Source organism: Boleophthalmus pectinirostris, unplaced genomic scaffold, assembly GCF_026225935.1.
Source record: "Boleophthalmus pectinirostris isolate CB_2022bp ecotype Guang Dong unplaced genomic scaffold, ASM2622593v1 HiC_scaffold_1, whole genome shotgun sequence".
Classification (NCBI taxonomy): domain Eukaryota; kingdom Metazoa; phylum Chordata; class Actinopteri; order Gobiiformes; family Gobiidae; genus Boleophthalmus; species Boleophthalmus pectinirostris.
In genome coordinates this window covers 18,514,252-18,539,178 of record NW_026570970.1, presented here as the reverse complement: position 1 = coordinate 18,539,178, position 24,927 = coordinate 18,514,252, and the positions used below count along the sequence as shown (strand labels likewise).

Below are 24,927 nucleotides of genomic sequence, written 5' to 3'. Positions count from 1 at the left end.
ATTCACTATTGTAACACATGCATACTCCTAAGTCCTAAATAGTATCTGTTTTTCTCTTTAGGAAAGTTCATATCAGTGCAGTGAAAGGAAGGATCCTCTACTGCAACTCTCTTCCTTAGATAAGGCTACCCATATAAACTACTCACTTAGTTTTCTAAAGTTATTTCCAAAACCATACCCTTTTTTCTTCTTTTTTCTTCCAGGAAAGACAGTAGGAAAGACAGTAGAGCCTATTCATATCATATACGTATTTATAGTGTGGATTATCTCGCGTGTGGGTTCCCTTGTGGATTGTTAGATACTTGTGAATCAGTGGGAGTTTGAGCAGGAATGTGCACTGGACATGTCTGTGGATGACATTGGCCAGATGGTCGTGTGAGCTCAAACTCCTCATTACATGATCGCATATGCAGGGAATCCTATATGGAGCTGGCGATGGGAGCATGACTGCCCTCTTCTGGTCACAACGCAGTACTGTTGCGTTAAAGTTTATAGTCGTGTTTCCAGTTTGGATCCAGTACATACAGAGATTTTATTTGTCCACTTTGGCAAACACAACAGAGACTCTGAGTCATAGTGAACGTGCAGTGAGAATCAAATCGCTCCTTTGTGGATTGGGGGAAATCCAGTTGCAAAATAACATAATGCTGCAAACACCTTGTTTTCCTCTTCCTACTATTGTTTTTCAAAGAACAAACTGATGAAAAAGTGCATGTAAAAGAGAGATAAGTTGGTAAGTCATTTTCCTTATAAATAATAAGGGTGTGGCATATAATACACATTTGAACAATCTTTATCAAGACTTACTTACAGTTGGTCAGATATAGATTGCTGTAGGTATGTGTGGCCAGCAACAGGAATAACAAAAGTGTTGTTTCTTGTACTTATGCATCGCTCAGTCACACACAGGCTTCATACTAGGCAACGTGGGTGAAGTGTCTTGCCTAAGGACACAATGGAAGCTTGCAGTAGTGGCACATCTGTGCATTTGTGTTGTAATTAGTTGTAGTTGTAACAGAGCTATAGAGACATGGTTAGTTTTATGGTTTAATTTGTTGTCTAAAATGGTAATGTGTATGTTCTTATTAAAGGGCCTATATTATGCTATGTTGTTTCCTCATGAAAAACATACCTTGAATTGTATGTTTGACACACAAACACTGTTCCACTTTGTGATAATACAAGAAGTGTTTTTATACATGCACCTTCACTAGAATTATTTGGATAATTTCAGCCCGGGAACTGACAATTTCTACTGAACTGAAGGTAAAAGGAGCTGTTAACTTGCAAACTACCACTATCACATGACACCACAAGGCAGAACAGAGCATTTTGAGGTTTGGAGAGACTTGAACATGATTGAATGAAATGAAACACAGCATCCATGTATGTTTTTGAGAAGGTAACAACATTATAACACGGTTTAAAGCTCACAAGAGTAAATTTTTGCGTAATATAGGCCCTTTAATCCCTCTCAGCTGCCAACTTTGCCTTTGTAACGACAAGTATAATGTGTTAGAAATGCTCTCTAGATAAACATAAACGAACGGTCACCGGTGTTACGCAAGTGGACCTTCTCATTATGGTCTGGTTATGTAACTGCACTTACATTGGGTTTGCATTAAGAGTGTTTATATGAGGCAGAGCTCTCAGGACAGCTCCTCTCCTTGGGACGAGGCCTCAGACTAAACATGACTCATCGCTTTGCTCTGGGTCTATCACCAACTCGTGATGTCATACATATCAAGTACCTGCTGCTGCGCCTGGGAGACTTAATGGGGTAGATGGTTCAATTCCCACCCCTCTGCATTGCGCAAACTGAACTTTAGAGATAATCAATTTAAAACAGGACTGAAGATTACATGTTTTTGTACTACTTAGTTTCAAAGCATACTATATTTTTGTGGATTACATTTTTAGTTGGTATAGACAGCAGTGTCAGTCCAAAAGGGTCTCTTAGGTTCCTGATTTTTGCAATATTAGTGAATTCCCATTAATCTTTCCCATAGACGTTTCATTTTAATTATTTTAATATAATTTTTGTTGAGGAAAGTCTACAGGAAAAATGAATGTGAAATTTACTAACCAAGTGATCCATTAGTTTATGTTATAATGTTGTTTCCTCATCAAAACCTATCTGGACTTGTGTTTCATTTCATTCACACATGTTTAATAAACCCTGTATATTAAGGATGAGTTCTTCTCTCAAACAGAAGACACTCTATTCCACCTTGTGATGTCATGTGGTAATATAGTTTCAACAGAATCATTTGGATCATTTCAAGCTCTGTAATTGCCAATCTCTAACTGAACAATAAGTAACAGATCACTGTTAACTTGAAACCTATGACTACACATGTGTGAATGAAACAAAACACAAGTCCAAATATGTTTTTGAAAATGTTTTTGAGGAGGTAACATCATTCTAACATGTCTTAAATCTCACAATCTCTTAATATGGGTCCTTTAATTTACAATGAGAGTTTTTCCCCTAACAGTCTTTTCTATTACCTTTCTGAATCTACCTGTGTCCCCATTGTGCCGTACCCACTGTAGCTCTCTTCCGCTGGCATCTATCTTATATTCCAGACTTGTCAAAGCAAACATAGAGCCCAGCGTTTCCATGCCGGCTCTGGTCTCTATAAACAGGCACAAACACACTGTCACAGAGCCATGATTATGATAAGGCAGTGTTTTATGCAGCATCCCCTCAAAGTAAACACTGGATATTTCACAGTTTGGAGATGGTGCGATCTTGTCTGTGGCATGTGGCAAAGTTTGGCAGGTTTCATGGTGTTTCCTCAAATTCACTGACTCACCGGTCTGTATGTGCATATGCGTGTAAATGTGTGTGTTTGTGTGTGTGTGTGTGTGTGCAGCTCCACAGGCCTCTGACAGTCTGTTTGCTCTGTGCACACTCACGCTGTTTAATATCACCATCGTCAGGTTCCTCTCCTTGACTTGTCCATCTTTGGCTACAGCCCCCGTGTGTGTGGAAATAACAGCTTTTCACAACATTCACAAAATATTTTTTAAATGAGACATTGTAAGAGAAAAATAACAAAGTAATAAAAGGATTTGAAAATACAAGTAGTTAAGAATCAAGCCCATCTAATGTTATAATATCACTTAGTCACTCCCACATTTTTATTGAAAATCAAACTCCTAAAAAGGACCATGAACACTTGTAGTCATCACACCCCCAGCATGATGTCACTGCAATAACAACAAAAGTAGGTATAAATGTAGTAGGAATTACTTAGTATAGGATTGGTACAAATCCGTGTATCATTCGTTCATTAGTTTATCAGTATAAAACCAAAAATAAGAAAATTAAAAAAACAACAGTTTTCTTCATAACCAAAATGAAAAAAACAGATAATGATTTGTTGTTGGTTTTTTTTTTTTTTTTTCAGTTTTCGATTTTGTGTTTAAATGAATAATGGAAAACATGACTTAAACTGCGATGCCGGACTAAAACAGGACTGAACCAAGACCGAATCAGGACTAAACCATTTTCAGTCCTGGTCTGGTCCCAGTCTGGTCCCAGTCTAGTCCCGGTCTCAGTCCCAGTCTCAATCCTGGTCTCAATCCCGGTCTGGTCCTGGTCTGGTCCTGACCTCGGTCCTGGTCTGGTTCCAGATCTGTTTTAGTCTTGGGTCAGTCCTGGTTCAGTCCGCAGTTTAAGTCATCCATTTTTTCCATTATTCAGTTAAACACAAAATCAAAAACTGAAAAATAAATAAATAAATAATAATAATAATAATAATAAATCATTATCTGTTTTTTTTTGTTTGTTTTTTTGTTTTTTGTTTTCTTATTTTTGGTTTTATATTGAAAAACGAATGAACAAGTGATACACAGATTGACACGGATTGATTCCAAACAAAGGTCACTGGTTCATTTTATATAGAGCATAGCAGGTGTAAGTCAATGTCTTATTTCTTTCTATTTTCTTTCTATTTTGGATATCAGATGAATGCCTATAATTTGATGTGGATTCTCTATAGCACAGACTCCCGCCGTAAACATTTTTCCTCCATATCTTCAGTGTCACTGTTTCTTATGTGCAGACAACAGCCCCTATGGCCCATCCTTTTATGTTCCTAATCAAGGTTTTTGTTGCAAGGACCTATGATGTTAACCCTTGTCTACATTCATTAGTGATATCTCATGTTTGGGTTTATGATAAGACTGTTTTATGAATGAAGGAAAAAAAAATCAAAGACAGGAAATGGCATTTTGATGCAATAGATTAGCTTGTTTGGAAATGTTATAGCCAGGACGCAGGATGTATGCCACTAGACAAAACTCATCTACTCTCCTATCAACTCAACAAAAGACAAGCTATGGGAATTAGCGACTTTGGGTGACTGTGAGGGTACTGCTTCCCCACACTGACTGGCAACATGGATCCTTATTGCATTAATGTACTGTAGTCCCCATGAGGCTACTGACATGCTAATCCAAACCTCGTTCTTCTGCTACAGGTTTGCTTAATTAAACGCACGTGTAGGCTGCCTCAGTCATTCTCAAAGTGAAATGGCCGTTCCTCTGTTTGACTTACTAGAACAATCTCATCTGGAGCAGGTGTTCCTCATTTCCTGCTCTAAAGGAAAAATAAATACATTATTAGTGAGCAAGTGTAAAGAGTAAGAAGGTGTTTGAAAGAAAAAAGAATGGGACATTACGTTATTATTGCAATGGGCCACACAGTACGAGTGTGTTGGTTCAGGTGGGCGGTGCTCCACAAAGTTCCCAGAGAGAACTTCATACTGATTTCATTATGAGACATGTAAGTAAAAGAAATGTAAAACTATGAGTGGTGTGTTTTAGAGGTCAGTGCAGCAATGGATCAAAACTGTGGAATGAAGGCAGCTGTGCAATATTTGTTGAATCTATGGACAAGAGACAGACAGTGTATTTGTAGCTACAAATGCACTCTGTGCCCTGGCCAACTCCAAAAAATCCCTGACTGAATTTGGCCCAGTGCCTTGCACGTGAGTCTAGAAACAGCTGGAAGGATGCAGCAGAGTGGAAGGGAGAAGAGAGAAAAAGAGGGCAAGAGATAGATAGAAAGAGAGAGAAAGAGGAGAGAGAGAGATGCAAGAGGGAGGGAGAAGAGAGAGGAGAGAGAACTGGGAGAGGGAGGAGGAGGGAGAGAGAGCTGGGTGAGGGTGTGTGTTGAAGACAGAGTCTAAGCAGAGCAGTCCAGTTCCCAGGCTTGATGCTCCAGAGAACTCAGGAACAGAGGCGGAGGGGGAAAACATCTGCATGGCCCTGATACAGCTGGGCTGAATTCTTTTCTGTGTGGCTCTAAACATGATCGGTTACAGATACACATTGAGATATTAGAAAGCAAACTTGTATGTTGAATTTCACAAGTAATGTGGATGCATGCATACTGTGATTTAAATACATTTCTTGTGTGTCCCCAAAGCAATGTCTCACATCCTCCTATGCTGTATACTGGTGTTTCTTCAGTCATTTGCAAATCAAATTACTTGCATATAGCCAGTTATAGCTATTATATTTTCCTTTTTGATATGATGTTTATGTAAGTATATAAATGTACGGTAATATTACACATCATTACAAAACAACATATAGTATAATAATATTACAATATTATTGCAATATAACATGTTTTCAACATTTTCAGGTACTTTCTCTCATTTTTTACTTTTGTAGAAATGGATGTGTCACTAATGTTAGTGTTTATTTTCCTAGGGCTGTGGGACATCTTGTGGAAAATGTGACTGCAGTGGTGTAAAAGGAGCAAAGGTAATAATAGGCATATTCAAAACTAGATTTGTTCCAATTATGTGTTATCTTTAGGCCACAATAATGTCTATGTCCTCAGTAGGGTTGTCAAAAGTATTGATACCACATACTAATAGATACTAAAGCTTGATTATAGATGTATGAAGTATCAATGCTGAAAGAATCAGTAAGCTACACAATTGGCTAGAACAGTGTCCTGAAGTTTCAGTAGAGTCTGGAACCTCTGGAATCTCTTTTCAAACTTCAAAAAGGTAAATCCAAATTACAAATTATTCCTAACAATATGAAAATAATAAATTATGCAATTTCCCGTTGGCTCCCAAACGTTGTCGCTGTAAAACTGTCATGCAACACAGTGGCTCCTTTTTAACTCAATGCTTCTATCTAGTGGTCGTCTAGGGAAATTACATTTCTAAAATTCTTTTCAAAAGAGGAGGGGCACCATTACCATGTTTATCTGATGTCTGTTGCTGTTAAGCCCAGGTATAAACAGAAATAATAATTTCATTTAATAAAATAATAATAGCGGTTGGATTTAATGTGTGTATATGTTCATATTTACGATATACGTTTTCTATATTTCTGTTATATTTGTCTAGGGTGAACGTGGGTTTCCTGGACTTCAGGGTAACATGGGTTTTCCAGGAATGCATGGACCTGAGGGGCCAGCAGGGCCAATGGGCCCAAAGGTAAAAACAGGCAAACTTTTAAACACAGTAAAATTTGTTGTGACCTCTAATGATTTGATTGTTTGTCCCTTAGGGAGATACTGGCGAGCTGGGATCCCCTGGACTTAAAGGAGTTCGAGTGAGTAATTAATGAGATTTACAGAATTACGGAATAGATCATGTTTTAACACTGGACTGTCCAGATGATACAGATTGTTTGTTCTCACGCAGGGCCCTCCTGGTTTACCAGGTTTTCCAGGGAACCCTGGATTGCCAGTAAGTTTCTGAATGTGTTTTCTTCAGTAATTTCACACGCTCTTCAGCAAGTTCACATTAACAATACTTTGTTTATCAGGGTATTAATGGAAATGATGGCCCACCCGGTGCCCCAGGTATCCCAGGATGCAATGGGACAAAAGTAAGTCCCTTGTCTGTCTCTCTCTCACTCTATGTAACATATATGTTCAAAATGAAGTGTCAAATTACATAATATGTAACATGCCTTTAGACCTATCAGTTGAGATTTAAGTATCAGACAAATGTGAAATTACTTTAAAATTATCATCAAACATACATAAATCTCACTTTATTCTCTTGTTTGGAAGTTTAAAAGAGAATATTGTTCCATCTTAGTTTTTCACTGCATTTGAGACAGTAAAATTTAGCATAACATTAAAACAAGATTCACACTGTTGATTGCCTGCTCTTGACTGTATTGTTGTCTTATATTAGGGAGAAATAGGCAGAGATGGTACCCCTGGTTTTCCTGGACTTCAAGGACCTCCGGTAAGAAACTTTTCTAAGTGACCTAAGCCTTATGTTTAAGACTTTGGGTAAAGGACCTTTTATTGAGCAGAGACCATTAACATCTGCATTTGCTGATCTGTATATTTTCTCGCACTACATAGGGTATCCCAGGAATACCAGGAATGAAGGTGAGCAAACATGATAATAAAACATATTACATATTAACGTATACATATACAACAGTATTGGGATGTCATCCTGTGGATTTGCCAACCTGGAAAGATTTATTTATTAACTTATGATGGATTAACTTATGGATTCATGGAGCTGCATCATAATTAGATTGATGTTTGATGCTTAGCAATCATGATATGAATGAGTGACTGGCAGACATAATCAGTGAAATACTGTTTCATATAACTGACTCTTAAAGGAATTACAAAAGTACTATATGAATAAAAAATAAAAAAACATATTCTTTTTAAATGATATGATGCATTATTAGTATTAAAAGGGACCCGTCAGATCCATGTTATAATGTTCTTTCCTTGTCAAAAACATGTCTGGAGTTGTATTTTGTTTCATTCACATATGTTTAACACACAAATCCTGCATGTTTAGGCTGAGGTCTTCTCTCAAACGAAAACATTCTGTTCAACCTTGTAATGTCATGCGGTAATACAGGAAGGGCTCCATTGTGTTTTTAAACTTTGTCGATCTTCACTATAATCATTTGGAGGATTTCAACTTTGGAGATGTAGTCACAGACTAATACGAAAGGGTTATGCAAACATGTGTGAAGAAAACAAAACACACCTCCAGCTATGTTTTTAAGAAAGTAACAGCATTCTAATGCAGCTTAAATCTCACAAGAGTAAATTCTGTGCAATACAGGACCGTTACTCACTGAGCCACAGATGTAGCAGACACATGCTCAGATCACATTTCTACATGGTTTTGTGTACTCTAGGGCGACCCTGGTGGTGTTCTCGGGATAGTTCCGCTCAAAGGGGACAGAGGATTCCCTGGTACTCCTGGCCTTCCTGTAAGTTTATATCTGGATAAAATATCTACTTAACACACTATGAACAGTTATGACTAATTTTTCACCCATCCTCTTTTTGTCATAAGGGCCCTACGGGACCACCTGGACGCACTGGACCCAGTGGACCTCGAGGGGATCAAGGACCAAAAGTGAGCATCTCCTCATATTAATCAGGACAAATTGTGTTGTTTTTAGCACTGATTTGACTGTTTACACAGGGTGATCCTGGCCCTCCCGGTCTCCCAGGAGAAAAAGTAAGATACAGGCTAAGCACACCCAAGTTGAAAATGTGTTTTTCAGATACCAAACATACTATTCTCCTTTTTCTTTTTGACACAGGCAGACAAGCTGTCGTTTGTGAGTCAGAAAGGAGACAAGGTTAGCATATATTTTAATCAGGGATATAATGCTGTGTACATTTGATACTAAAACCTTTCATGAATGTGTTCAGGGTGACCGGGGACTGCGTGGCCCTCCTGGCCCACCAGGCCCATACACTGGTCTCGAAGGATCTACCACAGTCTACATTCCTGGTCCACAGGTACTGAATCTCATAAAGCAACTAAGTTCACTGCACACAAATACCTCAACAAATAGATTATAACAAGTGCTTTCTGTTGTAAAAAGGGCAACAGGGGATTCCCAGGAGAGAAAGGAGAGAAGGTAAGTGTAATTAATTGTATCAGTGATAGTAACATTTTCAACCATTTATTTCCAAATTAGTTTAATTAGGTATTCTTCATAGGGCTTCTGTATACCACATCTTGATGGGGTCAAAGGTGAAGCTGGCCCACCTGGATCAAGGGTGAGTGTCCGGTGAGTGATGCTTGTACACGTTCAAAATGCATTGTTGTGAGTTTTGTGTTTTTATGTTTCAAGGGAAAACCTGGCAAAGATGGAGATCCTGGGTTAAAGGTAAGCAATCAGTCTATTTAGGCATAGTCTCTCTTATCACCTGTGTGTCCACAATCTCCAGCTGACATATTACTGTTTGTAGGGAGAAAAAGGTTTTACCGGAGCTCCTGGACGAGATGGCTTATCGGTAACTAATATCATTGATCATGCACAGTATCTATATTACAGTCACATATAAATGGTATTAATATAAATGGCCAATTATGTTTCAGGGTGAAAAGGGAGAGAGAGGACCCCCAGGTTATGTAAGTATTGCACAGTAATAAGTACAGATTATCTTTTAACATAGCTGAATATTTAAACAGATACATTTCAACTGTTTTTGATTAAATGACAATATCATGTATAGATCCATAAAGTAACAATAAACTAGCAATTTTTATTTATTTATTTATTTTTAGTTTTTTAGTTTTTATTAAAATTCTATGTTTGTACAGGGTAGTGGAGCTCCTGGCCCTCCAGGGCCTCGTGGTCTCCCAGGACTGGAAGGAGAGAAAGGTGCTGTACAACAATCACAGAATTTTATAGCTTCTATTGGCATGCAGGTTCCTCTTATTTTTGTAATCAGTCAATAATAATCAATAGACCTTTACAATCTCAGGTTTTCCTGGTCCCCAAGGAGAACCTGGCCCGCCAGGTAAAACAATATTTATAACAAACAAAATATCCAAACCTGTACAAAAACTTTTGATCACATGGGGTTGTTTTATTCTTAATATTAGGACGTCACATTGAGGGACCAAGAGGAGAGAAGGGTCTTAAGGGATATCCTGGTGAAAAAGGACTCCCAGGATTAGATGGAGTATCTATGATTGGGCCTCCCGGAGAACCAGGACCACGTGGAGAAACTGGAGCTCCTGGACCTATAGGTCCATCACATATAAATTATATATATATATATATATATATATATATATATATATATAGATATAAATTGAAACCTAAATTGAATGATAGATTAAAAATGCCTTTTTCTCTTTACATGGGCATATAGGCAATATTTATGAGTGCAACATCCAAAAGGGGCCTCCAGGCCCACCTGGACCCCCAGGTCTGCAGGGAGAGCTGGGACAGAAAGGTAATACTCACACAGTCGAGTGTGTTCACTCACTTTTATGTCTTGACATATATGACATGTAATCATTCTTTAAGGTGACAAAGGAGATACTTGTGTCCTGTGTGAGGGTCAGGTGGCCCCTGGTTTACCAGGCCCTACTGGCCAGAAAGGAGAGCGAGGTGTGTTCATATGTTTAAACCACCAAGACTGCAGTTCAAATAAGAATCAAATGTGATACTTGATGTGATCAGCTTTTCAATTTTTTATACTATAGGACCTCCTGGTGCAGTTGGTGGCAAAGGTGAAAAGGGTGAACCTGGAGTGACTGGAACCCCTGGCAGACCTGTAAGCAGAGTCTTAAACTATGATTAAAAAAAAATAAAAGGGGTGATTCTGACCTCTTTTGATGTACAAAGGGAACCCAAGGCGTCCCTGGATTAAGAGGGTCTCCTGGTGCTGTCGGTGAACCTGGGGACATCATTGTGGCTCCGGGTCTGAAGGGAGAGAAGGGACTGCCAGGTACACCTGGCTCTCCAGGAAGGCCTGGGCTTGACGGACTACCTGGTCGAGATGGCCTGCCAGGGACACCTGGTCTCAAAGGAGAACCTGTCAGTTCCAGTATTATGTAGACTTTTAGTTATGTGGTATTTGTTTTAATTATTACAGTTTGATTTCAGGCTAAAGAAGGCATCAAGGGTGAGCGAGGACCAGATGGAGACCCTGGTCTTATTGGACCTCCTGGGGAGAGAGGTCCACCTGGAGTCCCAGGGTTTGGCCGTCCAGGTGAACCTGGAGAAAAGGGAACTTCAGGCAATCCAGGTCTTCCTGGAGCTCCTGGACCACCTGGTAAGTACAGAAATGAAGAAAACAGCACCATTGTGGCCCCATTCTGGGAAGTTTTCTTTTTCTCATGCATCTTTGCATGTGTACTAACCAGGTAGCAAAGGTGAGCCAGGCCAGGGCATAAGTACCCCAGGACCTCAAGGTGCTCCAGGGCCACGTGGAGAACCTGGTTTACCTGGACTTCAAGGTGATTAACATTAAGCACCAAAAAGGTTGGACAATACTCAGCTGTGAGGTTCAACTGACTTTCCTGATTGCAGGGGACAGGGGACCTCAAGGAGACCAAGGGGCACCAGGTTTCCCTGGTCAAAAGGGTGATCCAGGATCTCCAGGAATTGGAATGCCTGGACCCACTGGTGCCAAAGGTAGTTCAAAAGATGAGATCATAAAAATATATTTCTATTGACACCAAAATAATAATAAAAAAAAAAAATGTGCAGGAATCAGTGGAATTCCAGGAGCTCCAGGAATACCAGGAGAACCAGGAAAACCAGGTCGTGATGGTCTTACGGGACAACCAGGTCCACCAGGTCAAAAGGTGACAGAGCATTTCATCATCTACTTTAGATCATCCTGTTGAACACAAAGTTCTCAAGATGATAAAGCTCTCAGAAGCTTAACTGTATCTCTTCACTCTAGGGTGAACCAGGCCGTGGTCTGCCAGGGCCTAAAGGTTCTCAGGGTCCCGCTGGATTCCCTGGTTTCCAAGGTGAGAAAGGTAGTAATGGACTTCCCGGCATCCCTGGAAGAGAGGGTCCAACTGGTCCACCAGGCCCTCAGGGAATTAAAGGTAACAAGTGTTGTGAATAATCCCAATGTTACCAGTTTGTGAAAATACACTTTTTTTTTATTTTTATTTTATTTTACAACATATATTTAAGGTGATGTGGGTCCCCCTGGTCCACCTGGACAGTTGGGGACACCTGGTCCACCTGGCAAAGGAACCCCTGGAGCCCCTGGACCACAAGGACCACCTGGAGAGCCAGGCCCATCAGGTGAGCTTACATGTAACAACTTAATATTTGAAGAAAATATAAAATTTACTTAAAACTGTGAAAAAAAGCAAAACAAGCAAACAAACAAACTGTTGGGTTTCATATAGATTTTTTTTATTTTACATCATAGGTTATGTTTTCTTAATTTATTTAAGTTTTGTTAATGTTTTGTGAGGCAGGTAGAGAAGGAGTTAAAGGGGAAAAGGGCTTCCCAGGACCTCCTGGTTTAGACATGCCTGGACCTCAAGGTGAGAAAGGAGCACCGGGTTTTCCAGGGTCACCTGGCTCCAAAGGCCTTCCAGGTCCTCCAGGTTTAACAGGCAGAGATGGACTTCCGGGAAGTCAAGGTAAAGATTCTTACTATGCCTAAAATACATCCATCTTCGCAAATATGTGTTACAATATTATATTTGACTGTTTACTGTATAGGGTCCAAGGGTGAAATGGGAGTTATAGGGACACCCGGAGTGCCAGGCTTCCCTGGATCGCCAGGTGTACGTGGATCTCCTGGTCTGAGAGGTGAGTGTGGGACAAATCTCAAGCAAAAGTATAAATTCAAACTAAATATTGTTAGGAATAATGAATATGTGTGTTAGGTGATCCGGGTTTTACTGGGCCCAGAGGTGATATAGGAGAGCCTGGACCGAAAGGTGAAAGAGGAGAGCAGGGTCTTCAGGGACCACCAGGAAATATGTCTGTAGTGGACATGGAGCACATGAAGGGAGATAAAGGAGACCCTGGAGACCCAGGTATTGTTCTGCAAAAAGCTTGTTGCCACTGGCGAGATTTGTTTTGTAAGCAAATTGTCTGATTTGTTTTTGTGTTACATTTATTCCTGCTAGGAAATCCTGGTGCTAGTGGACCGAAAGGAATCAGAGGAATGCCTGGAGACCCTGGTATGCCAGGGAAAGACGGAGAGCCTGGTTTACCTGGACATTCAGGTAACATTTCTGGTCATTTATCTTGTAACAATACAAAAGTAATGTCTGTGCACATTATTGATATGCTGGATTATTTTTATAAAAAGAAAAATTCTTAAAAAAATAAAATTAACTGAACCAATACTATACACTGTATTGGCATTCTGTTTTACAGGTGACAAAGGAGACCAAGGAATTCCTGGGGAGCCTGGCAGCATAGGAACACCTGGGCAAAAAGGAACTGTAGGAGAAATGGGTATACCAGGTACAGTCAAAAATAAAGAGTATTTCTTTAATGACAAATAAAGAAGTACAGTAGATGAAAGACTGATCCAAACATTTGGTTTGCTTGCCAGGTCCTGTTGGTCCGAAGGGCACAAAGGGTGACGTGGGTACACCAGGTCATCCAGGGTTTAGAGGTCAAGATGGACAAAAGGGAGATGAAGGTGTACCTGGTGAACCTGGTATTGGCGTCCCTGGACATCCAGGAGAAAAGGTATGCTCTGGCTTTTAGGGTCTTAATAACTGAAATTTATTTAACATGTTAATACGTTGTTTTTGGCAAATATAGCATTTTCAAAGGTAATGTGGTGATCTAAATATGTGACGTGTTTACAGTTAGTTCGACATCGAGTTATAATATCCCTTTAAAATGTTTCAAATATCAAATTAGTTACAACATGCAACAAACCAACAAATAGGACATGCCATTTTTCAGTTAGTAGTTTACCAGTTTACCAATTTTGTGATTCGATGATTAAAGGAGCATAATGTTGTTCATATACTGGTATAGTAAAGCTTACGTTAAGTACTGATACAGAAAAAAAATTTAATGGTGCCAAGTCCTAGTGCTCATACATGTTCATAATCACTGCCTCTTTCTTGCAGGTTTGCATTAGTAGATATGCCTTTTGTTCTAAATGTATGTACTTTCCTATCCGAATAGGGTCCACCAGGCCAGCCAGGATTCCCAGGAATTGCTGGAGAGAAGGGTCAGAAGGGTCAAATGGGAATGCCAGGCCAACCGGGTCTACAGGGCACAAAGGGAGAGAAGGGCACCATTGGATTTCCTGGTTTGTCTAAAGATTATTTGAATAAGCACACTTGAAATGTGGATGTATTTCTTCTCTGCTGATCAACTTGTGGTTGGTCTATTGTGTAGGTCAGCCAGGGATACCTGGAGAAAAGGGTACTTCAGGGTTGCCCGGCTCTCAGGGAGAAACAGGACTCGATGGCCGACCAGGTTTGCAAATTAAGCTGTTAAAAAGTAGTTTAGCATATACTGGGGCTAAACCATTTTTTAAAATATGTAACAGCATATTTTTTGTGTGTCAAGCATTGCAGTTAGTTAACATTTACTGAAGACTTAAATATGAACTGCAAAATGAATACAAAAATGCAATACATTTCAGAATATGTCTACAGAGTTACATTGTTTTATACATAATAAAACTGGATATTTTGTCGTATTAAAGAGTTACATAATTGCAGTTTTTGCTAATTGGTAAATGCAACCACTCAAATACAGATTGTGATTTACCTGATCAGTCCTACCATATACAGACCATATTCAATGAAAAAGTTCTAGACTCCTGACTTTACTCTATTTGTTCTATAAGGTGAGCCTGGTCTTTTGGGCCCCCCCGGTCCCCCTGGTGAGAAAGGAGACCCAGGAGTCGATGGGATCCCTGGATCCTCTGGAGAGAGGGGAGAACCAGGTTATACTTTTTACAACTGTACCAGAGAACAGTATAATGTCACGATTCATCAAAATGACCAAATCCTCTGCAATCACCTACAGGTACACCTGGACAAGGCTTCCCCGGGAAACCAGGTGCAGCCGGCATCAAAGGTACAGCAAATTACTTTTAGAGCCTATATATTAAACAGATTTACTCATTCTTCCCCCTCTCTTTTTCCCTTAGGTGATAAAGGAAGCCCTGGTTTTCCTGGCACTCCTGGGCATCCAGGTGTCCCTGGGGTCAAAGGTGATAAAGGCTTTCAAGGCCCACTAGGTCCTCAGGGAGAACCAGGAGAGCGGGGACTGCCAGGGGTCTCTTTGGAAGGCCCTAAGGGAGATAAGGGAGACAGTGGACAACCAGGGGACCCAGGTAAAGCATTGAATATGGCCTTATATATTATAAAGTTTTAGTAAACCAGATTAATTTAATTTATTATTTCTATAAACAAGGACCCCCTGGTGTCCCTGGCATTACTGGAGTCCCAGGAAGAGATGGACTAAAAGGGGATAAAGGAGACCAGGGTCGCCCAGGATTTCAAGGCGAGACAGGGCCGAAGGGTGACTTTGGGACTCCTGGCCTTCCTGTGAGTGCACAGTCATAAACTTGGCTTCTATTATAATATTTACTGAGGTACTCAAAAATACAATACATGTTCAGGGTCAACCAGGTCTTCCAGGTGTTGATGGACATAAAGGAGAAAGGGGGCAACAGGGCGCCCCAGGTTTTAGAGGTACTGTTTGTGGATTTGAAACGCTGATAAATGTTCAGTATGTGGACACTGACTTTTATTTGAACATCAAATTTATCCTCTAGGTGAAAAGGGTCCTGTGGGAGAAATTGGCTACAAAGGAGAGCTTGGAGACAGTGGATTCCCTGGGGACAAGGGTAAATATTTGATGAATGCAGCATAGATTTGTTAAAATATTAAAGTTATCTAAATGTGAAAATAATCACTCAACATGTGCATTTTAGGTAATCAAGGCCCCCCTGGTCCTCCTGGCCCCCACACTTTCATCAAAGGAGACATGGGGCCACCTGGAAGCCAGGGTTTTCCTGGACCAAAAGGATCCATTGGAAATATAGGACCAAAGGGTCTACAAGGTGATACATGGAATAAAATATATTTTCAATATTATTTCAATCTGCCAGATTCCTTTCTGACAAAACACAAATGCCCATAGGTATCACTGGCATCCCAGGGCCAAAAGGTGAAGATGGCCTCCCGGGTTACAATGGTCAGCCTGGGGCCAAAGGAGAGCCAGGCCTTCCTGGACCGCAAGGTCAGAAATAACATTTTCTTTTTATACTTAGACACAAATGCGCCTCAAAACTGAAATCTCTAACTTGTTCATAACTTCACCTGTGAAGGAACAAGAGGATTTCCAGGACCTCCTGGGCCTGATGGTGTGCCAGGTCAAGTAGGTCCACCTGGACCCTCTTCCATGTATCATGGGTTTTTGGTTACCCGACATAGCCAGTCTGTGGAGGTCCCAGTGTGTCCCGAAGGAACGTCACCGATTTATGACGGCTACTCCCTGCTTTATGTGCAGGGCAACGAGCGCTCTCATGGACAAGACCTGGGTATGATTTACTGTGTGTTTCACAGTCTCAGAATGAGGACAAAGTGAGAGATGTCCTGTCTCTTTGTTTTAGGTACGGCGGGGAGCTGTCTCAGAAAGTTCAGCCCAATGCCATTTTTGTTTTGTAACATCAACAATGTGTGTAATTTTGCCTCCCGAAATGACTACTCATACTGGCTCACCTCGCCTGAGCCGATGCCCATGAGCATGGCTCCGATCACAGGGCAAAGCATTAAGCCTTTCATCAGCAGGTAAAAATCAGCTCATATCATCATATACAGACTCATGTACGCTCTAAAGTCCTGCCGCTCTGTGCACAGGTGCACTGTGTGTGAAGCCCCAGCCATGGTCATAGCTGTTCATAGTCAGACCATTATGATCCCACCCTGTCCAAATGGGTGGGATTCTCTGTGGATTGGTTACTCTTTTGTCATGGTGAGTGTAACAGATCTGGTATCAGTACAAAGAGACTGTTCCTACTTCCCACAGGGACATGTGAGGCTGCACAAACAGTTTCAGTGTAATAAATGTTTGTTACTGTGTGCAGCACACGAGTGCTGGTGCAGAGGGGTCTGGTCAGGCTCTGGCCTCTCCTGGTTCTTGTCTTGAGGAGTTCCGCAGTGCTCCATTCATTGAGTGCCATGGCCGGGGAACCTGTAACTACTATGCAAACTCCTACAGCTTTTGGCTTGCCACCATAGAAGACAGCGAGATGTTCACGTAGGAGAATTTTATCAACAACTAACTTCTAATACATAAATGGCAAGTTTTTACTATTTTTCTACTCCTGTTACAGGAAACCTGTTCCAACAACGCTAAAGGCTGGGAGTCTACGTACACACATCAGCCGTTGTCAGGTGTGCCTGAAGAGGACATTGGCCTAGTGCTACAGCTTTAGATTCCTGCTTCATGTGGCTCCTGTCTCCAGAAGATGGTGCTATTTCACAGTCAATGAAACAGAACAGGGACAGAGACATGGCTTGGAGAACAGCTGGAAGTTTGAACCAAAAACAATGAGACAAAACCTTTTTCCAGAACTTGTGTTGAAAGACTGGCGCCGGGTTTACCACTGCACTGAATACACTTATGAACTGGTAAACCTGTGTCCTTTTGATATGCTTTTGTCTGGTGCTAATCAGTCTCACTTCTATGCCTTCATTACACGTCCAGCAAGGATATAATAATCTTTTATCGTCACATTTTTGTAAACAATGGGACTTACCACTGGTGTTATGCTAATGCACACTATGCCCAATAACTACAGCTATGTATGTGTCACTCTGTAAATATGATGAATTTCTTACTACATAGTCCTCAGGTTATCATGGAAATTGTCTTTGTGTGGTTACTTTATTTATAAGAGTTATAAAAATACTTATGGTGTATCAAAACAGTGTTCTTCTGACCACCAAGCAGATACTTACAACAGGAAACAGCACTGAAACTGAATTGGCAGGTGTGTGACTGAACTTAAGAATGTATGAGTGAACTATGTTATGAGTGCCTGCTATGTTATGTTGAATTGACCCAAAATGTACATGTACCATTTTGATCCCCCCCAAACACATGTATATACTGTTGTTAATGTTATAATGCTTTTGTACTAGATTTATCCAATTTCCATTGTTTTGTTGTTTCTATCACATACAGAAACATGAAGAGTACTATTTAAACACCAAACATTCATTCCCTCCCTTGTATGTTTTGCCAATCCATTGTGTGAATTTCTTTCAATAAAGTGATTTGTAGATACTTTTAACAAATTTTACTTAAATTGTTGTGCCATTTTGATACTTAAACTTGTACTGCAAGCACAAGTAGGCAAACATACTTAAAGGTGCACTGCGCAACTTTTCTGGTGGAGGGTCTGCCACCTTGTCTCCATGCTGGAATGTTCCATGGTGTAACTTCAAATATATCAAAAATACAAAAATACAATGATTCCTTCACGGAGCTGAACTGTAAAGTAGCATAGGGCATAGTTATTATTATTATTATTATTATTATTATTATTAGTAGTAGTAGTAGTAGTAGTAGTAGAAGCAGAAGCAGCAGTAGTAGTAGCAGCAGTAGTAGTGGTGGTAGTAGTAGTCAGAGGTGGGGACTTGCATGTCGTGACTTGGACTCATATCAGACTTGAGTCACTATTTTTAGGACTTGAGACTTGACTTGATAAAACTGACTAAGACTTGGGACTCAACTTGGAACTGAAGATCAGTGACTTGGGACTTGACTCGGACTTGAGGCCTGTGACTTGAGAAGACTTGGGAAGCATTCTTTCTATTCTGGCCATAATGATTCACACTAAGATCTTGTCAAGACATTTAAAAAGGAAAATTAACTAAATAAATTTCTACAACTTTTACATACTCTATAAATACTCATAAATATACCTTGACTTTTTAGGTACAATTTAGTTTAAAATTCATATAAATTGCAAAAATCTAAGCACTTTGGTTTAAAGACTTGAAATGACTTGACGCTCAAAGCAGATTGAGGTCTTGAGGTCAAAGACTTGAGACTTACTTGAGCCTTGCAAAACAATGACTTGGTCTCACCTCTGGTAGTAGTAGTAGTAATAGTAATAGTAATAATAATAATAATAATAATAATAATAATAATAATAATAATAATAATCCAGATATATGAATTTTGTCCGTGAAAAGGTTAGTGTCTCAATACTCCCACTAGAGGTCAGCAGAGACAAACAAAATGATAATGTAATCGTCTGCATTTGGATTGGCCTGTGCCCTCCTAATCTTTCGCACTATTCATTCTCCTTATTTCCACACTTGCTCGATAGGCTGACCTCAAATGTCGCAGCCCAATTACAGCGTTGTTTGTGCAGCGGTCGTATCACTTTCACAGTGCGTCTTGAGCACCAAACACTCAAGGCAGCCACTACCTCAGCACTTCTACCGGGAGCGTGTCCAACAAACCCGTTCACCCCACGAAAACACAAACAGATCAATAATACGCGGTGCAGAGGAGCAGATAACCCCCGCTTTCATCCGCGCTCTCACCTTTCATCTCTTACTGGAAGCCAATCCGCCGTTTCCTCTGTTGTCATCAGACGGACAAACAGAGGCCGTGGCCTACACTCTCCGTAAATAAGACTAACTGGGCCGTGACCTTTGACCCGCAGCGACAAGGTCACTTAGGTGAGACGTGTAGCGAGCCGAGTTGATGACAGGTTCAATTGAAACAGACGGACAAAAGGGGCATTTATTTCATTTTGTGGCGCAGACAGCAGGTGCAGGTCAGGTGAAGTGCTGCTGTTCACCTACAGTCTGCTTTGTTTTTCAAGTTACAGATGTTACTGTGGTAGCCTCAATGGGTAAAGGGACTTTAGGATGTAAATTTTACACAGACTCTGTAGTAAAGAAGTGTCTTGCCCAAGGACACAACAGAAAATCAATTTTTAATATGCATTTTACTATGCATTTATTCCATACGCTGTTCAAGCCATAGATACAATTTAGCCACCAGCCTATGTGAAAACATGTAGCCTACAGAGGCCTGGGCTGTTCTTCATATAGTTTCCATCAACATAATGATTTCTCCATGTAAACGCCTTGCTTTAGCAGCTTCTTTTCATGAGTTGGTCTAGACCTACCTATAGCTTAACTATAGGATATAGAATTTATTGGTCAAAGTGAAATCCATTCCTCAACATACAGACCATCACAACCACTTACCACAACCACACTTAGACCATATGCTGCAAATCAATGTTTGGTCTACTTCAAAACTCCACCCTCAGAATAGTTAACCCACATCAGTCAATTGAAGAAAGGATTCTTCAAAAGCGTTTGACCAGGATGCAGTGTAAAGCAAAGATATTTTTTGTAATGTTATGTTGAAAACAGCAAGCAGAAACAGTTGACTTCTGTTTTGTTTACGTTTAGGGACCTGTGGATGGAGGTAGGTCATGTTGGGGTCCTCCCGGTAGAGGTCTGCAGCCAGATCCCTCTCTGATTCTCAGAGGAATTCACACGCAAACTTAAAACTGCTGTGTTGTGGTCAGCTCTGAGTCCTGCTGAGAGGCTTACAGGTTCAAAACACTTTTCCTTTTCCTCCTTAAGTGTGGTAATCCTGCAACCTGTTTGCTAACACTGCTGAGTTAAGAGTGGACCCATAAGCTTGGCGTTATGCTCTTACCAGTAGGAATAATAACACTGTATGCATGAGTGCCTCTGGATTGTAAAGCTAGTATGTTGACTTACATGAGCATAGTTGTATAATAGGCCTAGTGCTTCTATAGTTGAACCATGTTGTTGTTGAAGTTGTCATTGCTACTGGGGAATGAGTCAGGAGGTTAGCATGACCCTGACCTTTCCAAGAGTAGATCAAGGCTCAGCAGACACACCCCTCCAACCTGAGCCTACTCTAAATACAGATTAGTTTACAACATAGCATGCAACACAAAACGTGGCCGCTGGGCAAAAGCATGTCAGCGCAACCTGGACTTTCACTGGAATATAAATATACACAAAGGAAAAAAACAAAACAAAACAAAACATGAAGTACTGTCAAATGCATATGACAGGTTTTCAAGTTTTTCTCTTTTATTACTTTGTTCAGTTGGATCATGTCTGCACTAAATATTTATCACAGTTTTGCATCAGTGAATGGTGTTTTTTGGACAAGTTAAAAAGAAAAGTACAAAAATACAGCCAGTAGCGGTGAGAGCTAAAACACCTCAACATGTTACCTATGTTGATTTTTTTTAGTCATAACTGTTTTTATAATAATGTTATATGTGCAGTTTTTTAGGGGCCCTTGTCAATATTATGGTTGCTAAGTAACAGTTACCTGAAAGTATGTCAAAGGTGGGACCAAGTCGTTGTTTTGCAAGTTTGACCTCAAGTCCGAGTCAAGTCCCAATTCAAAGGCAGGCAAGTCCAAGTCGAGTCTCGGGTCACTGGCCCATAAGTCCATGTCAAGTCCAAGTCGTCTGCTTTGAGCTTCAAGTCATTTCAAGTCTTTAAACCAAAGTACCAAATATAGATGAGATTTTTCCAATTTATATTAATTAAATTAAACTAAATTGTACTTAAAGTTGTAGTATATTTATATATGAGTAATATATATAATATATAAGAGTTGTAGAAATGCTGTTTTTTTTCCTTTTTAAACATCTTGACAAGATCATTATGGTCAGAATAGAATGAATTCAGATTTAAAAGTGACAAATAACAGTTATTTTGTCATGTAGTTCTCTGTAGTTCCCTCTGTTTAATATTACTGTATAATCCTGTGTTTTACTGTAGTACATTTGATGATACCATATCACAGCTCAGCATGTATCAACTGTAAAGAGAAAAGTATTTTCTAAAAGCAGATATCCCTTTTTTAGGATAAGCATTAAGTCTTCTCAAGTTATGGGCCTAAAGTCAAAGTCAAGTCCCAAGTCACTGACCTTCAAGTCCAAGTCGAGTCCCAAGTCTTAGTCTATTTTATCAAGTTAAGCCTCAAGTCCTAAACATAGTGACTCAAGTCTGACTCGAGTCCAAGTCATCATATGCAAGTCTCCACCTCTGATGTATGTCATATCTGTTATTATACCAGGAAGAAAAATTATGAACTTTTAAGACTAGAAATAAATAAACAAACAAGAAGCTTTTTAGTAAAATCTTAAGCTCTATGAATAAGTCAGCTATGTTTGAGTGAAATGAGTAGTCTAACCTGTCTTATGCACTTTAAGAGGTAAATGTCAAGTACTCAATATAGGTCTGTTATAATTTACTGCGTGAACAGCTGTTGTGGCCCGTGTGCTGGCACCTCCAGTGTGATGTAATGCATTCTGTCATTGTTACAACACAAACTCAGTGTTACAGGTTTTGTTCCAGTGGAGAACATGTTGTGACACACTCCACAGAAAACAACTCACTCCAGTGGCCTGACCTTTAGACTTTGTCACACTGAGGTCAGTCTGTGTTTTTGAGGTCAAGTCAGAAGTAACAGATCTTGACAATATTTGTAAAAAGCATGACATATGTTGACATGTTGGATAAATGTGAAGCTCTTTCTCTTGTTTTTCCAAAGACTTTATTAAAGGTGCACAATGTGTTTTTTATGTTTGTACATATACATTTATATAATTATACCCTTCTGTAACAGTCTCTTGTTATTTTTGCTGCTTATTTTGAATTTATTGTCCAAATCTACTTCATGTCTATAGCACATTTTACAAACAAAGCAGTTTCCAAAGTGCTGCATGGAGATCATAAAATGAAGACAACAAAAAGGTAAATTGCTCAAATTTGGTCATACCAGTCCTAAAACAATAAAACCAGTACAATCAAAATAAAAGCAAAAACCATAAAAATCATAAAATAGCAATAAATAAGTACAAAAACTGAAATAAATAAAAGACCACACGACTCACGCAGTGTTAAAAGCCAGAGAATAAAAGTGGGTTTTAAAACAAGACTTAAAACTCTCCACTGTGGGGGATGTTTGGACATGGGGGGCAGAGCGCTCCAGAATTTGGGGCTGACCACAGAGAAGGCCATTATTACCATTTATATTGTTTCTCTTTGTTATTATAATATATATGTGTGAGCTACTGTGTCTAAATAATTTTCCTTTGTTGACAATAAAGTTTGTCTAAGTAACTGTTACAAAATGCTGTAAGAGTCCATCACCTGCATTAAACATCTGTGTAAGATAGTCAAGCCTCATACACACACATAAATCTATGATAAAAAATGTATTTCATTAGTGAGTCAGAACCTAAATAGACAAATTACTGTATGTCTGAATAGTGAAGTGTTTACCCATAAGTCACTGCTCATATAATAAGCCAAGGGTCTGCATAGTTTCCAGGAAATGTCATTCATGTTTATATGGAAAAGTGGGTAAACAAACCAATCAAAATAGCCTATTATTTATGATTCTAGCCACCTCTTTTACATTGCATTGACCCACATGTGACAATAGCACTTCAAATGCTATAGTAATTCTACTAAAGATCTAAACTAGACTGTAAGTCACATTGACACTGTTAGCTCATGGGGTATGCTTTGTCAATTCAACGACCAGTCTCCCTTATAAAAATGGATAAAGTCAACTTATTTATTCATTTACTGAGCCCTAGTTTGACTTTACACTTTGCACTGACCCTGAATAGACTTAGACAAACTTTACTGATCCACAAGAGAAAGTATCTGGATGCAGTAACTCACACATCACAATATATTATAATAAGAAAGAGCAAAAATGTAAATAGTAAGAATACATTCAAAATAGCAAGAGACTGGTGGAGGCATAATTAATTATATGAATGTATATGTACAAGTACAAATAAAAAATATAAATACATATATATCTGAGCTATATACAGGTGATATAAGGAGAAAAGCAAAAATACTACAACCTATCCTGCCTAAAAATCCCACTATTTGTCTATGTGAGCATCGCCTTCCCTTTGGAATCGCTCCACGCCTCTCTTCTTTTTGTTGCCATGACAAATATTACTGGATCAGACAGAGGCACCAGCTCCATTACCAGGGTTCATTTGAGGACACTGTCTACTACTACTATTCATCCACGGGACAAACAAAGATGATACAGATCCAAAAACACCATGTGATCCAATCTGATTGCCATCCGACTGCTAATCTCCCATCTCTCCGATATCAACACCAAACATGGCTCTTCCTCACTTCCTCCTCCCCTCCTAAAAAAACACAAGTCTGCTCCAAAATATGGAAATAGCGGCGTGTCTGTTGTGAAGAGCACGCCTCCGCAGCAGAGGGCCCGAGTAAAAAGAGAGGCACACGTCATGCTAACAGGGAGCGAGTGGGCAGAGTGTGGGAGTGTGTCTGTGGGAGGACTTCCATACTATCTTCCTCTTCCTCTATTCATCGTGTATCAACTAACAGTGAATGAATGGTGTTAATTTAGAATGGAAGAGACTGTTCTTTCACTTGAGGTTAGAACACAGGCAAAATGTTAAAGGTGCAATTATGTAACTTTTTGGTTGGGGTCCGTCACCTGCTTCTCTGGATATGTCATTATTCTGCCTGGAATGGTTCACAGTGTGACATTAAACTGGTCTACCTTACATTTATTCAATTACATATGGTTTTATAGCTCAAAAATACCTAGAAATACAGAAATTCTGACTGTGAAACTTGGTCTGGTTTGGTCTCCATGACGATAGAAGTGTTTAATACTATACTGTGAAACGTTCCAAACAAAGTAAGAACGTGTCCATGGAAAAAACCTTTAACGGACCCTGCACCAAAAAAGTTACAAAATGCACCTTTAGTTATAACTGAAAGGATGTTCTCACATTAAAAAAAAGTAAATATAAATATATGTAGGAAACACCTCCAAAAGGTGAAGAGAATGACTGATTGCCAAGATCTTGTGGGGCTAATAAGCAACAGAACAAAGCTCTAATGGTGGACATTGCAATACCAAGTGATGATAATATCAGAAAAAAGGAACATGAGAAACTAGAGAAATATCAGGGGCTAAGGGAAGAGTTGGAGAAGGTCTGGAAGGTGAAGGCATCACTGGTGCCTGTGGTGATCGGAGCACGGCTGTAACCCCCAAACTGGAGGGTGATGGAGGAGTGATTACAGCAGATCCCACGAAAAACATCAGACAACTTAGTCC

At 39.8% G+C, this 24,927-nt stretch overlaps 1 protein-coding gene across 2 annotated transcripts in view; it reads left to right on the top strand.

Moving 5' to 3' along the window:
- col4a1 (collagen, type IV, alpha 1) overlaps window positions 1-18,064 on the top strand; it is a 32,460-nt gene extending 14,396 nt beyond the window's left edge. Inside the window, exons 2-52 of one of the 2 annotated variants that reach the window (XM_055159877.1) lie at window positions 5,731-5,784; window positions 6,384-6,473; window positions 6,547-6,591; window positions 6,684-6,728; window positions 6,808-6,870; window positions 7,185-7,238; window positions 7,361-7,387; window positions 8,170-8,244; window positions 8,331-8,393; window positions 8,463-8,498; window positions 8,584-8,622; window positions 8,696-8,785; window positions 8,872-8,907; window positions 8,990-9,049; window positions 9,124-9,159; window positions 9,242-9,286; window positions 9,372-9,404; window positions 9,597-9,657; window positions 9,761-9,796; window positions 9,882-10,028; window positions 10,154-10,237; window positions 10,312-10,395; window positions 10,491-10,561; window positions 10,633-10,824; window positions 10,894-11,062; window positions 11,154-11,246; window positions 11,320-11,424; window positions 11,500-11,597; window positions 11,699-11,849; window positions 11,941-12,054; window positions 12,234-12,401; window positions 12,484-12,573; window positions 12,651-12,803; window positions 12,897-12,995; window positions 13,150-13,239; window positions 13,331-13,470; window positions 13,921-14,047; window positions 14,137-14,217; window positions 14,594-14,692; window positions 14,776-14,826; window positions 14,900-15,085; window positions 15,166-15,299; window positions 15,374-15,446; window positions 15,530-15,601; window positions 15,689-15,817; window positions 15,898-15,996; window positions 16,085-16,297; window positions 16,370-16,547; window positions 16,617-16,731; window positions 16,844-17,016; window positions 17,093-18,064. In XM_055159877.1, the coding sequence (XP_055015852.1) occupies window positions 5,731-5,784; window positions 6,384-6,473; window positions 6,547-6,591; window positions 6,684-6,728; window positions 6,808-6,870; window positions 7,185-7,238; window positions 7,361-7,387; window positions 8,170-8,244; window positions 8,331-8,393; window positions 8,463-8,498; window positions 8,584-8,622; window positions 8,696-8,785; window positions 8,872-8,907; window positions 8,990-9,049; window positions 9,124-9,159; window positions 9,242-9,286; window positions 9,372-9,404; window positions 9,597-9,657; window positions 9,761-9,796; window positions 9,882-10,028; window positions 10,154-10,237; window positions 10,312-10,395; window positions 10,491-10,561; window positions 10,633-10,824; window positions 10,894-11,062; window positions 11,154-11,246; window positions 11,320-11,424; window positions 11,500-11,597; window positions 11,699-11,849; window positions 11,941-12,054; window positions 12,234-12,401; window positions 12,484-12,573; window positions 12,651-12,803; window positions 12,897-12,995; window positions 13,150-13,239; window positions 13,331-13,470; window positions 13,921-14,047; window positions 14,137-14,217; window positions 14,594-14,692; window positions 14,776-14,826; window positions 14,900-15,085; window positions 15,166-15,299; window positions 15,374-15,446; window positions 15,530-15,601; window positions 15,689-15,817; window positions 15,898-15,996; window positions 16,085-16,297; window positions 16,370-16,547; window positions 16,617-16,731; window positions 16,844-17,016; window positions 17,093-17,180 (4,854 nt within the window). In that variant the 3' untranslated portion in view covers window positions 17,181-18,064. Of the gene's footprint in view, window positions 1-5,730; window positions 5,785-6,213; window positions 6,268-6,383; window positions 6,474-6,546; window positions 6,592-6,683; window positions 6,729-6,807; window positions 6,871-7,184; window positions 7,239-7,360; window positions 7,388-8,169; window positions 8,245-8,330; window positions 8,394-8,462; window positions 8,499-8,583; window positions 8,623-8,695; window positions 8,786-8,871; window positions 8,908-8,989; window positions 9,050-9,123; window positions 9,160-9,241; window positions 9,287-9,371; window positions 9,405-9,596; window positions 9,658-9,760; window positions 9,797-9,881; window positions 10,029-10,153; window positions 10,238-10,311; window positions 10,396-10,490; window positions 10,562-10,632; window positions 10,825-10,893; window positions 11,063-11,153; window positions 11,247-11,319; window positions 11,425-11,499; window positions 11,598-11,698; window positions 11,850-11,940; window positions 12,055-12,233; window positions 12,402-12,483; window positions 12,574-12,650; window positions 12,804-12,896; window positions 12,996-13,149; window positions 13,240-13,330; window positions 13,471-13,920; window positions 14,048-14,136; window positions 14,218-14,593; window positions 14,693-14,775; window positions 14,827-14,899; window positions 15,086-15,165; window positions 15,300-15,373; window positions 15,447-15,529; window positions 15,602-15,688; window positions 15,818-15,897; window positions 15,997-16,084; window positions 16,298-16,369; window positions 16,548-16,616; window positions 16,732-16,843; window positions 17,017-17,092 lie in introns of those variants that run through there. The other variant, XM_055159939.1, reaches the window with a different exon arrangement.
- The last annotated feature ends 6,863 nt before the right edge of the window (window positions 18,065-24,927 follow it).